The sequence below is a fragment of the Epargyreus clarus genome, unplaced genomic scaffold (assembly GCF_041222505.1).
Source record: "Epargyreus clarus isolate Ecla_fem2 unplaced genomic scaffold, WU_Ecla_fem_2.2 ptg000004l, whole genome shotgun sequence".
In the NCBI taxonomy this organism is placed as follows: Eukaryota; Metazoa; Arthropoda; class Insecta; order Lepidoptera; family Hesperiidae; genus Epargyreus; species Epargyreus clarus.
This window is the reverse complement of record NW_027332212.1, coordinates 9855838-9872334: the sequence shown is the minus strand read 5'-3', so window position 1 is coordinate 9872334 and position 16497 is coordinate 9855838. Positions and strand designations below refer to the sequence as shown.

At 37.3% G+C, this 16497-nt stretch overlaps 1 protein-coding gene across 4 annotated transcripts in view; it reads right to left on the bottom strand.

The window, feature by feature from the left end:
* Duox (dual oxidase) overlaps positions 1–16497 on the bottom strand; it is a 56495-nt gene that overhangs the window by 3224 nt on the left and 36774 nt on the right. The window contains exons 6-23 of one of the 4 annotated variants that reach the window (XR_012103982.1): positions 14690–14773; positions 13237–13351; positions 12264–12430; positions 10401–10637; positions 9603–9799; positions 9266–9399; positions 9080–9194; positions 8696–8897; positions 8340–8493; positions 7956–8125; positions 7599–7754; positions 7243–7389; positions 6892–7023; positions 3028–3231; positions 2661–2848; positions 2157–2424; positions 1745–1973; positions 174–1535 (exon numbers count right to left, since the gene is read on the bottom strand). Coding sequence is in view for 1 of the 4 variants with exons in the window: in XM_073093189.1 (XP_072949290.1) it covers positions 1318–1535; positions 1745–1973; positions 2157–2424; positions 2661–2848; positions 3028–3231; positions 6892–7023; positions 7243–7389; positions 7599–7754; positions 7956–8125; positions 8340–8493; positions 8696–8897; positions 9080–9194; positions 9266–9399; positions 9603–9799; positions 10401–10637; positions 12264–12430; positions 13237–13351; positions 14690–14773 (3117 nt within the window). In the remaining 3 variants the exon portion in view is untranslated. Of the gene's footprint in view, positions 1–173; positions 1536–1744; positions 1974–2156; positions 2425–2660; positions 2849–3027; positions 3232–6891; positions 7024–7242; positions 7390–7598; positions 7755–7955; positions 8126–8339; positions 8494–8695; positions 8898–9079; positions 9195–9265; positions 9400–9602; positions 9800–10400; positions 10638–12263; positions 12431–13236; positions 13352–14657; positions 14774–16497 lie in introns of those variants that run through there. The other 3 variants (XR_012103983.1, XR_012103984.1, XM_073093189.1) reach the window with 3 other exon arrangements.

The following is a 16497-nucleotide window of genomic DNA, read 5'->3' as shown; positions in this document are numbered from 1 at the left end:
AAATTTTTCGATGTTCTTTTAATGTAGTTAATATAAAGTCCTGGGGTAAATATAGAAGATTAACAGCAACATCTTCCTGCGCGGTTATTGAACTACTTGCATGAGGCATAGCTCGTACAGCAGCGCGTACAGCGAGTGTGCACTGTGTGCACCGTGCCGCGTGTGCCGCGTACCTTGTCCAGGATGTAGACGATGGCGGGCCCGAGGAAGAAGATCCAGAAGCGCGGCGCGCCGGTGAGCCGCGCGAGGCCGTGCACGAGGCACAGCGCGTACAGCGAGCGTGTACTGTGTGCACCGTGCCGCGTGTGCCGCGTACCTTGTCCAGGATGTAGACGATGGCGGGCCCGAGGAAGAAGATCCAGAAGCGCGGCGCGCCGGTGAGCCGCGCGAGGCCGTGCACGAGGCACAGCGCGTACAGCGAGCGTGTACTGTGTGCACCGTGCCGCGTGTGCCGCGTACCTTGTCCAGGATGTAGACGATGGCGGGCCCGAGGAAGAAGATCCAGAAGCGCGGCGCGCCGGTGAGCCGCGCGAGGCCGTGCACGAGGCACAGCGCGTACAGCGAGCGTGTACTGTGTGCACCGTGCCGCGTGTGCCGCGTACCTTGTCCAGGATGTAGACGATGGCGGGCCCGAGGAAGAAGATCCAGAAGCGCGGCGCGCCGGTGAGCCGCGCGAGGCCGTGCACGAGGCACAGCGCGTACAGCGAGCGTGTACTGTGTGCACCGTGCCGCGTGTGCCGCGTACCTTGTCCAGGATGTAGACGATGGCGGGCCCGAGGAAGAAGATCCAGAAGCGCGGCGCGCCGGTGAGCCGCGCGAGGCCGTGCACGAGGCACAGCGCGTACAGCGAGCGTGTACTGTGTGCACCGTGCCGCGTGTGCCGCGTACCTTGTCCAGGATGTAGACGATGGCGGGCCCGAGGAAGAAGATCCAGAAGCGCGGCGCGCCGGTGAGCCGCGCGAGGCCGTGCACGAGGCACAGCGCGTACAGCGAGCGTGTACTGTGTGCACCGTGCCGCGTGTGCCGCGTACCTTGTCCAGGATGTAGACGATGGCGGGCCCGAGGAAGAAGATCCAGAAGCGCGGCGCGCCGGTGAGCCGCGCGAGGCCGTGCACGAGGCACAGCGCGTACAGCGAGCGTGTACTGTGTGCACCGTGCCGCGTGTGCCGCGTACCTTGTCCAGGATGTAGACGATGGCGGGCCCGAGGAAGAAGATCCAGAAGCGCGGCGCGCCGGTGAGCCGCGCGAGGCCGTGCACGAGGCACAGCGCGTACAGCGAGCGTGTACTGTGTGCACCGTGCCGCGTGTGCCGCGTACCTTGTCCAGGATGTAGACGATGGCGGGCCCGAGGAAGAAGATCCAGAAGCGCGGCGCGCCGGTGAGCCGCGCGAGGCCGTGCACGAGGCACAGCGCGTACAGCAGCGCGTGCAGCGAGTGCGCGCGCCAGAACCACGGGTACGCGCGCTTGCGGATCACTGGGTGCGCGAACACGAACATCACGCACATTATCACGAACAGCATCACGCCCGTCACGCCTGCGGACACCGGGTGCAAGGTCATCACATGACACGTCATATACGAGTACGTTTAATTGTTCACATAACCACGATCTTCACGTGACTTTTAAGGATAATGACATTATTATTCTATAGTTCATTCTGACTAAGGTGCAAATTTTTATGAAAAGAATCAAAACTTTCATATGAAAACAATATTTGTTATAATCGGAATATCTAAAATATACCTGTGATAGTTTGGAAGACCCAATAAGTTATTCCAGGTTTGAAATCCGAAGTAAAGTGGACTTCCTTCGTCAAACACCGTAGATTCTCGACCGGCTGCGTGGAGACGTGATAGAAATTCACCATGTGACCCGCCGTATGCAGCAATGAGAAGAACAAAGCCGTGCAGGCGACTATCTTATGGAATTGGATACTTGAGTCTAATGGTATGTATTGTTGTATACTAAATTCCTGCGGACAAAGGAAAAATATCACAAAACATTAGAAATAAATTCAAAACTTTTAACAATAACAAAAATCTACATAAGTATAGGCTTTGTTAAATTATATTGCATGATCTCAGGAATATCAAAATGGAATCAATATGTGACAGTTTCAGTAAGTGTGACAATTTCAGCATGTAGTACAACTAACCTTGAGTTTAGTCAGCAGGTTTCTCGACATAGTCAGAAGTAGTAAGCTGTAACAGAAGGACAGCGAAGCAGCCGACCCTCTAGTGATCGCGATACCAACACCCATGATATGACGTAAATCCAAATGTTCCGACATGAATGAGTAGTGAGCGAACCGTTCTACGAATAGACCGATGGTCACTACGTAGAACACGAACAGGTAGAAGATGTTCTGGCGATTCTCTTCCAGAAAGGTGACCAGGTAATCCCACTTGAGGAGGAACCAATGTCTGAAAGGAATACAATAAAAACTACTAACAATTTGTTCGATATAATAGATACCTTTCATGAAAATACAAGATAAATAATTTCATTGTGAATTTAATAATGTTAATGGGAACTTTTTAAGTCTGTAAGAATATTACGTGCAAAGTATTTTTTAACCAATTTAGCCAATAATTATTAAAATTATTAGTCTAATCTAGTTAAGATGAAATAAAATAATTGGTGTAGTTATCTACCATACCTTGATTGTTCCATTGAAGGCTCGATGTGGAAACTAGTCATCCTGGCAACATTTGTTGAAGTATCTAAGAAATTTTGTTTAGCTCCTTTACAATCCAAACCGATCGCCACGAATTCTCCTTTATATTCTTTCATCATAAGCTTGAAGTCGGAATATGTGAGATGATCTTTGTGTTGAAGACCAGCATCCTAAAATTATAAATTAATATTAATCTATATTTTTTATTTATTTACTGTCTTACTTTTTGGTGACCAAGATTTTAATTGAATACTTTTGAAATTTTGATTCCCTTGCAAGTTATTTCTGTTTCATATATTATACCTTATTATTACATGTACAAAATAACTTGTACAGAATTGATACTTACAGAAAACATTCCATCAATAAGTTCAGTAACATGCTCGTCTCTCAGTGAGGTAGTTCTGGCGATCTCCACTAGGGATCTCAACATCTCACTCAGTTCGCCTTTATCGATGACTCCATTACGATCGTTATCACACATGTCGAATATGATGCGGAGCTTATCATCTGTTGCTCCCCGGGAGAAGAGTACTACGGTGTCCAAAAATTCCTGACAAAATATTTCAGTTTTCATTTCAACAAAACGAATCATTGTTGTTTACCATTATTATATATATATAATCCTGAACTTACCACTGACTGACTGACATGCCGTTCTCCATGTTGCCGTCTAGGAGCGACTTTGTTGTCTATGGCGGGTTTTCTCCTCTTCCCCCCGAGGCAAAGGGAAAAATATGAGATGCCATAGATTCAAGATGGCGGCCGATTTAAAATTTTTAACTTTTTTATTTATTGACTTTACGCAGATGTTTGTTTCTTTTTCGAATAATATTCGGGTGGGCGTTACGATGAAATTGGAAAAAAATGAAAAACCAAGATGGCCGCCGAGATATTGGTGTTTTTGGGAGGTCGTATCTCTTGGGATTTTTAATATTTTGTTGCCATATTTTAAAATTTTCTCGGATATATCCTCAATTTTGCCAAATCGGATTTATTTTTTTTTTCAACAAGATGGCGGGTCGTCTGTTAGGCGATTTGTAAAATGTACGAAAAAACGGATTTTTTGAAGTGAAATATTCGGAGGTTGGCAACGTTTGAGCTATTTGGTTTGTTCGGGGCGGTCGTGGGGCTCGGTCCGAAGTGTTGCCAGGTTTGAGTTTTTTTCTCCCCACTCTTACAATTTTTCAAACTTTTCATTCAAAAATATGAAAAGTAGAAGGAGAAATATTTTTGATGAACATTTTTCACAGGAATATTTTTTTTGGCTGTCGTAATGACATTTGACCATTTTCGTCGATGTCGACTGGCAACACTGGCCGCAGGATTTTTTTATCCGGTTTTACGAAAAATCGACTTCCTCGACCTGAAGGAGTGGTGGGGGGTGGGTTTGATGTATGAGTGGAATTTTTTATTTGCCTCCGTGTCTATGGGAAAAATCTGAAACTTTCAAAATTCAAGATGGCGGCCGAGCTGGATTGGGCAACTTTTTTTTTTATTTTGCACCTATCCAAGATCGGTATCGTTTCCGGCTAACTTGAGGGCGACTGATACGATGAAATTAGAAAAAGTTAAAAAAAACAAGATGGCCGCCGAGATACTTGAGTTTGAAATTTTTCATTTTTCGAGGTGTGTTCGCGGGGTGGCACTGATGTGTTTTTTTTAATATTTTTTTGATTTTTTTCGTTTTTTTTCTCGGATATATGCTCAATTTTACCAAATCGGATTTATTTATTTTTTTAACCAGATGGCGGATCCTTCGTCAGGCAATTTGTAAAATGTATGAAAAAACGCATTTTTTGAAGTGAAATATTTTGAGGTTGGCAACATTTCAGCGAATCGCCTTGTATGGGGCGGTTGTGGAGCGTGACTTGAAGTGTTGCCAGGTTTAGGTTTTTTTTTCTTTGTTCATACTTTTTTTGGAACTTTCCATTCAAAAATGTAAAAAGTAGAAGGAGAAACATTTTTAATGAAAATATTTTACATGGGTATTTGTCAGGGGGGTCGTAATGACATTTGACCATTTTCATCCAAATTAACTGGCAACACTGGGAGCTAGATTTTTTTTTTCACTTTTTTGACATTTCGAGTAGCCCAGCCTAAACTATTGGTGGGGGGGTAGTAATAATGTATGAGATATTTTTTCGGTATATTATGGTGGTTATAGGAAAAATGGGAAACATACAAAATTCAAGATGGCGGCCCCCCTGCGATTTTCAATTTTTTTTTATTCTGCGCGCCTACCTGAGATTGGTGACATTTTCGGCTAATTGTGGGACGACTGTTACGATAAAATTAGAAAAAATTGGAAAAACAAGATGGCCGCCGAGATATTTGAGTTTGAAATCTTTCATTTTTCGAGGTGTGTTTGTGGGGTCGTAGCGCGGTGGTTATATTAATATTTTTTCGATATTTTTGTTTTATTGGCCGGATTGTATCCTCAATATTATCATATGGCAATATTATTTTTTTTAAATCAGATGGCGCATCTTGTGTCAGCCATTTTGTAAAATGTATGAAAAAATGCATTTTTCGAAGTGAAATATTTTGAGGTTGGCAACATTTGAGCGAGTCGCTTTGTATCGGGCAGTCATGGAGCTCGGCTCGAAGTGTTGCCAGGTGAAGTTTTTTTTTTCATCTTTCATACATTTTTTGGAACTTTTCATTCAAAAATGTAAAAAGTAGAAGGAGAGATATTTTTAGTTAAATTTTTTCACAGGACTATTTTTTATGGGTGCCGTAATGACATTTGATCATTTTCATCTTAATCAACGGGCAACACTGGGATACAGAATTTTTTTTCATGATTTTCACTTTTTGAGTACTTGGGCGGAAACCGTAGACAGAGCATATAAGTTATGTATGGGAGATATTTTTTATTTCAAATGGACCCTATGTAAAAAATCGAAAATCCAATGTTGCCATATACAAAAAAAATGTTTTCATACAAATGCATTTTCTACAGGATTATCGAAGATTTCAGGCTGTTGCCACCATTTGACGTCATTTTTTTGTACGAGACGCTTAATGGCACTTATAGACTGTACCAATGTGTAAAAAAATATTTCAGTGTTGCCATACAAAAAATAAAAAATTTCATATATGTGCATTTTTGTATGTCACATTTCAAGCTGTTGTAAATTTTTGACAACGTTATAATGTATGACGTGTTTGTATGTACTAATAGACTGCACATTTTGGTAAAAAAATATTTTAGTGTTGCCATACAAAAAATATTAATTTTCATACATATATATTTTTGTACGTAATATTTCAAGCTGTTGTCTTGTATTGGTAACATTAGAATGTATGAGGCGTTTGTTGGTACTAATATTGTGCACATTTTGATTAAAAAATATCTTAGTGATGCCATACAAAAAATAATAATTTTCATACATTTGTATTTTTGTATGTGGTGTTTCGGGCTGTTGTCTCCTTTTAAAGACCACCACCATCATGCCCAGCATCACTTAACGTCAGTTTTCTGTATGAGGCGTTTAATGGTACGTATAGACTGTACATATTGGTGGAAAAATATTTCAGTGTTGCCATACAAAAAATAATAATTTTCATACATGTGCATTTTTGTATGGCACATTTCAAGCTGTTGTAAATTTTTGACTACGTTATAATGTATCACGCGATTGTAGGTACTAATAGACTTCACATTTTGGTAACAAAATATTTAAGTGTTGCCATATAAAAAATAATAATTTTCATATATATGTATTTTCGTATGCAATATTTCAAGCTGTTGCCTTCTATTGATATCATTAGAATGTATGAGGCGTTTGTAGGTACTAATATTCTGCACATTTTGATAAAAAATATTTTAGTGTTGTCATACAAGAAATAACAATTTTTATAAATAGTTATTTTTGTATGTAATATTTCAAGCTTTTGTCTCCTTATTATGTCTTTAAAATGTATGGCTTATAGACAAAAAAATCACGACTCAAATTCTTGGTATTTTGCAAATTTTAACTCATATCTTTTCCAAACAGCCCCAATCAGAATTAATAAAACTTCAATATAGGGGAAAAATTTAAAAAAATTTTGCACGCAAAACTAAAGAAGACAACCGTTCCGCGAGCTGCTTTAGCAGCGAGCGCACACAAGCGATACCTAGTTAATCATATAATGTTGTTCAACAAATTGTTCTTGTTTTATTAGTCTTAAATTAGATTTCCTTTACTATACTTGTTTCAATTACCTGAAATGATATCCTTCCATCACCGTCTTTATCTACGATGTTAAACATTTTCTTCACAAATACGGCGTCTGCTTTCATACCAAGTGCGCTGGCAAATTCACTCTTTGATAATGAGGTTCTCATCACTATAGACTGTAAAAAATAAAGAGCATCTAAGGAAATTATACTACAAGAAATAAAGAAAATAAACCAAGTACTACGTCTATGGGCTTAAAAGAAGTTATATATTGATGGTTGTAAGTTAATGATAATGTAATCTATCTGACATTGCTAGTGTGATCTTAACAGCTAATATAATGAAGTAACTAATGATTAATGATAAAAATTTGTATATGAATGGATCTAACTTACCTCTGGATCAGCATCTTCAGATCTCCTTCGTTTTTCTCCCGGCGCAAGTCCAAATGTGATCGCATAGGCTTCTCTAAAGAAATGTTCTAGTTTTCGCTGTCGACGTTCTCTAGTTTCTGCTGAAGCCAATATTTGGTCTCGGTGACCCTATAATACGATATAGTTAATATTACTCTCAGTATATACTGCAACACCAATTTAGATAAAGTTGAAGGGAACTATGTCCTTTCTTAAATGTAAACAAGATTCATTTATTTGTAAACAAGAAGTAGTTTAAAGAAGGTGATCTGAAATGGTGATCTTAGCTAAAATACTCCAATTTTGATGTCTTAACTCTAAATAAAAATAAAACGTACTTGTGTGAGGTTCATAGCCTTCTTATGCTGCGCAAGGAACGTATCAAGTTTGACGAGGAATTTCCTTCGTGATGCAGCAGAATCCATTTCTAGTACGAGGTCGTGTTCCCGAGGTGTGCGGATCAGTACCAGAGGTCGTTTGTTGCTTCGAGTTTCCTTTTGGAATTTTTTTGAAATAATGTTAAAAACAGTTCTAGTATTTTTTACACACTAATATTGTACGCAACATACTTATGGCATGGTTATTTTATGCTTATATTAAATGTTGCCTTTTAGGTTCTTCCAGTAAAAATATCTTCTTCATCTTAACTATAGACTGTTATTACTTGTATCTTAGCAGATATATTTTTGACTTACCTGACTTTCTAAAACAGTCAACTGTTCTGTATGTTCCAAAGGCAAAGTTCGCAGTTTGTCTCCTTTCCGATCAGTGACATGCAGAGCTGGTTCCGGTCCCATTCGCAGCTTCACAAGCCTCTTGTGGGAAGCATGCACCCATTCTCGACACACCATCTTATCCACTGATCCTATGAATATTAATATGTTAGATGAATGTTAATTAATCTTTAAAAAATATATCAGAGATGTAATGTTGGAAAATATAGTGTAGCAAAAGTTCTTAGCCAGTTCTATTATCTTCCTATTTTAAGAAAGACTGGGAAAGTAAAATTAAATTGTTTTTGGAAAATGGTAATTTTATCCATATACTTTTTTATTTAATGCCTGGGTTGCTGCTCGTACCTTTGTACTGTGCGTTTTTCAGGTGCTCCTGTTGTATTTTCAGTTTTCTTCGGCGACTGTTTTGCAATTTGATGACTCCGTACCCTGCGCCAGCGCATAGTATCGGTACGAATGCCAGAATCACGCATATGTAGATATAGGCGAACTCGTTACCCTGATAAATCAAAAATGTTATATTTATCCTGGATTTCATATATTCCAAAATATATTTAATTATTATTTTTTATGAAACTAATGTAGATGATTATGACATTTATAAGACAAAATATCGTTTCTGTCATAAGAGTTTCTCGAATTCAGAAAACAAATAAGAATCAAATTAAAATCTGTTGGCATCTCATCTACTAAGGTCTTACCTCGAAATAATCATATCCTTTTAAGTATTTGCAAGGTGGTAGCTTCGAAGCATTGAGCTGGTAGGGCTGAGGGCAAGGGTCCCCCTCCCTCCAGTGGAACACGTCTCGCTGTATGTCGCTCGGTCCTACAGCCGTACTGTTTACTATGATGTCCCACATTGTGATCCGACGCAGCTCTTCAATTTCTGCTGATGTGAAGATGCTGCAATGTTTAAGATTTTGAAAGTTTTAACAGATACTATAAATAACAGCGTTCAGTACAGGTTTTGTTTAGATAACTGTAACTGTACTCATTATGTGTCTAGTGCACTTTCTACACTAGTCAAACTACTTAATTTGATAAATTATATATCGTGATACAACTTTTCATCGGATGAAACTCACCCATTTCCTTCATTCTCAAACCAGAATCTGTCAGCATCACGGATCCTAGTAAATTGGTCAATGATAATGGCTCTAAAAAGTTCTCCAGGATGACCAGTAGATTCAAGCATACCTCCTGTAATTGAATCAAACAATTTAAATTTGTCTGTATTAAAATTTATATTAGTAATGTTTTTTTTCACTTACCAATATACACATCTATGTTATCGAGTTTTCCTTCATAAGCTTGAATCAATTTTTGTAGGAGATCTGGGTTATTTTCAAAAAGAGGAGGATTTATTTCGTTGAAAGTTTTTATTTTCGGTAAACCAAAATATTCCCTGAAAAAAAAAATAACCTAGCATTAAGTCCATTTTTATTCGTAAACGTTCTGTACATAGGAATAAAAAAATGTCAGTTATAATTCTGTATGTTATATGGATAACCTTGTTATTGAGAGAAATGAAAATTTCAGGATACATTTTTGAAGATATTCCAGCAGCAAATTCCTTTATAAGCATAACTTTTATGAAATTAATCCAACCTAGCAGTATTATAGTCGGGTAGTCCATTGTCCCGTCCTCTCATGATATTCAAGGCGCCGAGATCTCTGCGGGAGAATTCCATGGGCCCGAACAAATTGTCGCGAACGTCGGAGCACAGTAATGCATCTTCGCGCTCTGATAATTGCGATGCCATGCCCATTAATACTTCTTCTATCGGCACTTGGGATATTACGTCCTGTAATTGAATATTTTTCGAAGTAAGATTATATCCATTATTTACAAGGTTCTCTATTAGCAACGCTATTTTGTGATTTTATTTAATTTTTTTGGGTGAAAATATTCCGTTGTCGTAAAATTTGAACACTATTAATCTGGTTTATATGTTCTACGTTTAATCTTACACGTTTACACAAAAATATAAATGTATTATGTATTCATTACTGTTTTATGTATTTATCTCTTACGTTATGGAAGAAATTTTAAATTCGGGAATAAAATAAAAAAAAAATGAGTAAATAGGAAAATATTCCAATTTTATAACAATTTGATGAAAGCATCGCCTTACAAAAGTATTAGACATAGTATAAAATAATTATTTTTTGCTAAATTAGAATTGACAATGAAATTGTAAAAGTCGGAGTTTATTCAAGAAGACCAAAAAACACATATAAACAGTCGAATTGAGAAACCTCCTCCTTTTTTGAAGTCGGTTAAAAAGTACTATCAGAACATCAAGTTCACTAACTCAGTTAGAATTGGCGAAGAAAATGTAAAAATCAGAGTTTACAAAAGAAGACCAAGAGTACTGATAACAAATTAAGAAAAAAACATCTCACATTCCCATCCCACCAGGTCTGGCACAGCCGTATCGCGTCGTGTCCGCCGGGCGCGCGGCTGTAGCGGCAGCTGCGGTCGCGCAGCAGCAGCGCGGGCGGCACCAGCGTGTGCCCGAAGCGGAACGCCGCCACCGCGAACGCGTGCGTCACGCCCGGCGCCACGGCCGCGCGGTACCCGCTGTACGCGGGCAGCGGCGCGCCCAGGAACGCTGGTACGTACTCGTTGAGGATTATGTTCTGGAATACAAATATATTTTTGGTGACATAATTCATTTGTTTATATAGGTCAAGATTATGGTAATATAAATAAACATTTATTATAATTGAGGTTGATTACAAATGTCCATAGATGGCAGTAGCCACTTACTCGTACCATCAGGTGGAGTGCATACTATTCCTATATAATAAAATATATATATATATATATATATATATATATATATATATATACAGGGTGAATTTTTAAAACGGGCCTTCAGGGCCAAATCCGAAACTATAAGGATTAGCGAAAAATGCTGAAAGGAGTTACGAGGCCGATTTTGATAAAAACTAAAACTGCATCATTAGTTTTTTAAAATATTTTTTTCCTTAGCCGGGAATCGAACGAGTTCATTTTGAAAAAAAATGACACCTCTATATTATTCCACTATCTGATAGTGTCGCTTATAAGGATCAAATTCTGGGAAGTAATGTTATGTGACAAATTAAAGGAAAAGCAAAATTTTGAAGAAAATACGTATTTTTCCATACATTGGCATACTAATCCTTAAGGATTATACATAACATATGATTTATGTATAATTCTTTAGAAACAGACATAAGTCATACCATTGAAGAATTTGTTGGTTAAACAACTAATTATTCGATGTTATGACTATGACATACGGCTTAGTATGAGAAAGTAATAGTTTGGCAAATAAGTAACCGCCGTTTTGGGATTTATTTTTTAATGAAAATAGATAACTGATTAAATAGTAAATTCTTATTGTTTGTTGTTTTTCAACTTCGTTTTTACGTTAAATATGATTTTCTATATCTCTTTTTTAGTAATCACTCGGATTTGACTCTAAAAAGTAATTCTCGCAAATTGTCAACTTTACATCTGTATTAAACGAAACTCCGCCCATAGCAAGTAAATCTATTTTATTGGTCCTAAAAATAACCTTAACTAAGTCGGGCATAAAAATATAAATTATTGGGAAACAAAACGTCCATTTCGAATGATTAGAAACATTGAGCCAAAAAAAAAGTTAATACATACACGAAATGTTTAAATTTATGAATGGCGGAAACTTAACTGCCAAATTAATATGAAAAAAATATGTATTTTCTTAAAATTGAGGCTTTTCCTTTAGTTTGTCATTTATCATTACTTTCCAGATTTTGATCCTTATAAGCAACACTATCAGATAGTGGAATAATATAGAAAGTGCATTTTTTTTCAAAATGAACTCGTTCGATTCCCGGCTAGGGAAAAAGTTATTTTAAAAAAGTAATGATGCAGTTTTAGTTTTTATCAAAATCGGCCTCGTAACTCCTTTCAGCATTTTTCGCTAATCCTTATAGTTTCGGATTTGGCCCTGAAGGCCCGTTTTAAAAATTCACCCTGTATATATATATATTTAAAACTTGTATAAAGTGTTTTAAAATAACAGTATATCAGCGTCATAGTAACTGCAGTTTCAATGTTTTTCATGGAGTCATCTACAGCAGTTTAAATCACCTATTCGATAACCGTTGAAGTCAATGGTTTGTAGCTGTGTTTTAGCGGGCGTTTAGACCTAAATAGTTGGACAAAAAGGAACAGAATTATTAACTGCATGAAGGGACTGGTAGGTTAGAAGTAAAAGGTAAAGTGTTAACCTGTAAGCTAGCAATGACGATTCTCCTGGCTCTCTGGAACAGCTGTTCATCGCTCCAGTCGGGATGCTGGCGGTGCACCCGCGCGGCGACCACGTTGTGCCAACGCAGGAGCAAGATTCCGAAGGTTACCATCGCTGGATTTTGATTTGTACGTGGATCGCCGAGCACTAAATAAAAAATACAAACAGAAAGGTAGACTAAGTTTTATTTTTAATTTAATACTAAATTGTAATATAATTTCATTATGTATTTTGAACCAACAAAATAGATTGACAGGTGAACTACTTCCCAGATTTTAATCCTTATAAGCAACACTATCAGATAGTGGAATAATATAGAGGGTGTATTTTTTTTCAAAATGAGCTCGTTCGATTCCCGGCTAGAGAAAAAGGTTTTTAAAAAAAGTAATGATGCAGTTTTAGTTTTTATCAAAATCGGCCTCGTAACTCCTTTCAGCATTTTTCGCTAATCCTTATAGTTTCGGACTTGGCCCTGAAGGCCCGTTTGAAAAATTCACCCTGTATATCAAAATATGTAAGATAATAATGTAAGGAATAAAAGTTCCTTTCTTTAGTGTAAATTGTATGGTATAACGAGATAAAAAGGTTAAATGAAAATGTATAAGTAAGATGGTAGAACCCTTTGTGGTTCGACTCCGGCGGCACCACCGCCACACCTATTTCTACCTAATAACAGCAGTGTTAAGCGCTGCTGTGTTCCAGTTTGAAGGGTGTGGTAAGGGAGACAGACTTTTCCGAGGCTATCCAGCTTAGTCCTCAGGGGTAGCGGCGCATCTGTGGCCGACCTCAGGTAGGAATAAATCCTATCTGGGGTTGATTACAGATGTCCATGGGCGGCAGTAGCCACTTACCATCAGGTGGACTGCATGCTCGTCTGCTACTCTTATATTATAAAAAAAAGTAATGTATTTTTTTATAAATCAATTTTTTTATATCAAATCAATCAAACTTACAAAAAAGTCTCTCGGGGCTGAGCATGCGCATGTAATGTGGGACTGGATTGTTGAACAGCGGCACTCTCTTTGTGTTACGCAGGGGCATACCACCCTCGCTGGCTAGGCTTCCATTCTGTAATTATTATTAATATTATAATAAATACGATTATTATATATCGATTTAATTGTTCAACTAGTACTAAAATTCAGTAGAAATGTAGATAAGATTGAAATGATAGCCATTGTATACTTTTCAAGGAAAATTCAAAAAGTCATAAAGTTATGAGTGACTACTATATTGTAGAATTGACTACTTTTACTGTTAAGAATAATATGTAATATATTAAAATAATTAATATTTATCAACTGGCATATAGGCACTCATATACCGCTGTAAATTGAAGGCAATTTCTAGGTTTAATTCTTCATTAACCTCGCACACGGGAAGTGCAAAAGTGGTCTAGGCTGACACCAAATGCCATTACGGCCATGATGCCTATGCTTTTATATCTAGGTGTGTCTATGTACTTCTATTCAAACCTACATTTATCAACCAGAAATCGTTGAACATGTAAAATCGTGCGCGAAATTTGTATGCAATGGAAAATCAAACTGTCAAAAAGTCAGTTTTTTACTGACAGTAAGTACTCGTATATTAGCGTATTTTTCCATTAATCAGCAATGAAACACATGTTCGTGTATCCTTTCCTTAAGAAATCTTGCAGTTGTGGATACCCGTGCCCAGTGGGTCATCAATTAATTACAGAAGTGGTGGCGCATTTCCAAGTCTTCAAAACTATTTCTTGATGACAAATGATCCTTTGAATACAATACTGAGAGAAATGACATACTGAGAGCACAAAATTTTAAAAGTTTATCGATATAATCAATCTTAATAAAACCTATAAATAACTATAAGTACTACTTAGATAATTGTTGCCGATAGCCTTTGGTGTGCGAGCCGCCCTTAATTTGCGGCGTGCAGTTAAGGTGTGTTTTATGTGCTCAATTATCCGAAGTCACGCATCTTGATAGCGGAGTCACACCGATACTCGCTCCGATAGCTACGCTCGTAGTTACATTTTATTAAACACTTACAGTAAGTTTATGTTGCTTAGATAAGAAGTGACAACTTATTTTCATGATGCGCGTGAGAGCAAAATCTAAATACAGAAGTTATTTGTTTGTTCTTGTATTTTAAAACGGGATTTTCGTATTTTTAAGTCTCTTGTATCAAACGCAAATAATAAAAGTATGATGAAATAAATGCGTTATTGTATTTCTTTATCAAATCACTCAAAATTTGGTAAGTACTGTTTAGACCTTAGTTTAACCAAAATATGGATAATTCAATAGTCTAAAATATGCTTAAAAACAAGCGTGTGTGGTTGAATGTATAGGTGTAACACATATTAATATGTATAGTTATAGGGATGTACATAAAGAGGCAGGCGTGGCTGCGAGGGGGCACCTGAAATGACCTCATTGCATTCACCCACGCCTCGCTTGTGCTGTACACGAAGCTGCCGTCGATCCACGACGTTATTTGGTTTATCTGGAACAAAATAATAATATGTCACATTTTACACCTTCGTGTTATAATAAACGCGTGAAATTTATTATAATTTATTTTCCTTTCTCTACCTTCAAGTCCGTTATCTTAAAAAAGTTCCGAGAAAATTAGTTAATTTGATTCCAAGTAGCCTTTTTTAGTGTTTTTTCGTTTGAAGGATCAGAGAATGGTCTTATTTTAAGTTCATTATACTAATAATTTAAGTTTTACATAATACACATATGGAAGAATTAAATAGCAAGTTCGGTCAAAATCCTGTAAACTTAAAAATACTTATTATTACATCAATTTACATAACATATGAGGATGCCTTTGAGTTGGTAACAAATGTCTATGGGTGGCAATGACCATTTACCATCTCATGGATTGCATACTCGTTACTTCACTACTACCACCAAAAACTATGTAGCTATGGATTTAGTATGCGTGTAGTAAAATGAGTAATGACCATTCTCATGTTAAATAGCATTGACTATAACTTTAAATTCAGACGTGTACATTTATGGCCTCACGTATAAAGTAGATAAAGCTAGCCGGCTAAAGCTTCTATACAAATGAATTATTCATAATGTTTTTCACAAACAAAGTTTATGCTAGGCCACCGTGAATAGTATTGCCATTCTGCAGCTGTTTTGGAATGTATCGCTGGTATACATCTGATGCAAATCAATGCAGGCGATGAGATGATATCTGGGTTAGGTTGTGTCATTACGTTTTATTGCTCGGTATCTCGGTATTCGGCCTTCGATGCTAAGAGATTGATAAATAATTATTCTAGGTCGGCAGCTTGCAACTAAAAAGTTATGTGACAATTAATTTATTGCTTGGCGTGTTAATTTGCGGTTTATAATTACTACACAGTAATGACATATGGAATTCAGGTATGCATATTGTATTTATGTGGTAATTTATTGCTCGTTACGGATTTTCCTCTGCAATCGGAGTTGCTATTCCATCAGTTATTTAATGGAGCAACTGTCATCTCCTATACTTTATCATTATTTTCCAGATTTCAGTCCTTATAATTATCACGGTTCTATTGCATAATAATATAGATGTGTATTTTTTCAAAATAATATCTTTCGTCCTGGCTACGAAAAAAGATTTTATATGCTATTTTATATGATTTTATATGCTTGACTTACCTACTACACTCCACGAAAAAAAATCTACGTATAGTTTGTTTAGACGTGTCTATGACATCCACAGTAAGAAAACTCCTATAGTAAGGCTACATGTATTTATTTATTTTTACTTAACACACAAATAAGTGGTTTAAATAGTTCCATCATTTTATGAACAGAACTCATATAGGCATAATCAGTATCATAATCCATACAGTCCTGATTTATTATTCAATCGAACTCTCGTAGGGCTTTTCGCTAAGAATAAATGCATAACATAATCATCAATAGAATAAATTTTCATAATAGATTAAGTAATGGGATCTTACATAATAAGCAGCTTGGTTCATAGAAGTGACGCCGATACATAGCTTCGTATAAAACAAGTGATACCGCCTATGAAATAAGTCTCATAAAATCTGACAACCTATCGAACCTTTTATAAACAAGTAACTTGTCAATACGGCCTTAGAAGGTTAACAAATACAATATGATATCATTACTGTCAGTCAACTGTTTTGGATTTGGTGACTTTAATTAAAAACGAAACGTAATATTACTTTTATTTCCGTCCGTCCCTCT